Source organism: Papilio polytes, unplaced genomic scaffold, assembly GCF_000836215.1.
Source record: "Papilio polytes unplaced genomic scaffold, Ppol_1.0 DF822530.1, whole genome shotgun sequence".
In the NCBI taxonomy this organism is placed as follows: domain Eukaryota; kingdom Metazoa; phylum Arthropoda; class Insecta; order Lepidoptera; family Papilionidae; genus Papilio; species Papilio polytes.
Window position 1 is genome coordinate 1 of NW_013526674.1, and position 1,360 is coordinate 1,360.

General features: G+C 38.4%; 2 protein-coding genes across 2 annotated transcripts; both read left to right on the plus strand.

The window, feature by feature from the left end:
- Positions 1 to 6: 6 nt before the first annotated feature.
- On the plus strand, positions 7 to 389 carry LOC106106021 (ubiquitin). The gene has a single exon (XM_013286543.1). It carries the CDS (start codon positions 48 to 50, stop codon positions 282 to 284), a length of 237 nt encoding a protein of 78 aa, XP_013141997.1. The 5' UTR covers positions 7 to 47; the 3' UTR covers positions 285 to 389.
- A 185-nt stretch (positions 390 to 574) lies between these two features.
- LOC106106020 lies at positions 575 to 1,356 on the plus strand (the record flags this gene model as incomplete). The annotated part of the gene is made up of 2 exons (XM_013286542.1): positions 575 to 1,107; positions 1,336 to 1,356. Coding segments are annotated over exons 1-2 (369 nt in total), but the record flags the coding sequence as incomplete, so codon positions are not given.
- Between the last annotated feature and the right edge of the window lie 4 nt (positions 1,357 to 1,360).

A 1,360-nucleotide genomic window follows, 5' to 3' on the forward strand; every position in this document is an offset into this window, starting at 1 on the left:
TCCAGAAGGAGTCCACACTCCACTTGGTACTCCGTCTCCGAGGTGGTATGCAGATCTTCGTCAAGACTCTGACTGGCAAAACAATCACCCTAGAAGTTGAACCCTCGGACACCATCGAGAATGTTAAGGCCAAGATCCAAGACAAGGAAGGTATCCCTCCAGACCAGCAACGTCTCATCTTTGCCGGCAAGCAGTTGGAGGATGGTCGTACACTCTCCGACTACAACATCCAGAAGGAGTCTACTCTTCATTTGGTGCTTCGTCTCCGCGGCGGCGCGCTATAACTTCAATTCTGTCTTCTTTCCACTATACGGGGAGGCGACAGTACAGCTTATTTGCATTCCTTTCATGTAGAGTAGAAAACAAATAAACTGCTTTGGATCTCTGAACAAACGTTTTATTCTTTTTGTCTTCCCTGCTGCCAAATCTACAAAATGTTTTTGTACGAATTGTGGTAGTAGAAACCTGTTTGTATTTTTAAACGGCATTCTATCAGACCTTACACAATAAAGTAAAGTTATGCAAACAAAAAGTTTCACCCGATGATAACCTTTTTAGTATGTATACAACCTTTGCCATTACGACCTTGTCCATCAAAATCTGGCAAGATTTTGACGTAGAAAAAAATTCATAAACGTCAAAATCAACAATGAAATAAATTAAAATAGATTGTGTCTTAAAACCTCGGAATTCTAAAGTATTGTTTGAATCATGTACAAAGTTTAATTTATTCAAAGATTTCTGTGAAATATAACCAATATGAATACGGATGGCCAATCTGACCATGTGGAGGGTAATTTCCAAACACTCAAAGACCATATTACAAAATTATCCAATAACCAAAACAATATTTTAACAAAATTCGAAGTTCTCAATCAGAATATGGAGGAATTACGAAGTATCATGTCTGAATTTTCTGAGAAAATAACTTCATTGGAGGAGAAATCTACAGATAAAAGGAATATAAAAAGCGATGTATGTGTTCTGAAGAAGCGTATTGACGAGCTCTACGCTATCGTAAAAGAGGGAAAGGAGGATATTTCTTGTCCCAGTGATGACGTCCAAGACGTCGAGTCATGTCATTCTGAGGTTTCCACCTCCTCAAAGGTAGCTATTATATAATTTGTTGAACCTGCACAAGTATCGAGGTGTAGGATGAAAGAAGATTTCACCTAAATACTTTTGCTTTAAAACTGAGCGAATTAAAATATCGTAGACGCTAGCAGGTCTAATATCATCTTGACATACATTATACTGGACATCGATCAGTTTTGCAATATTTTACATTTTAGGATCATGCTAACTAAGTATTAAGGCTTCCGTTCTCTTCATCAGGTCGCCATGACAACCGGCCTAGACC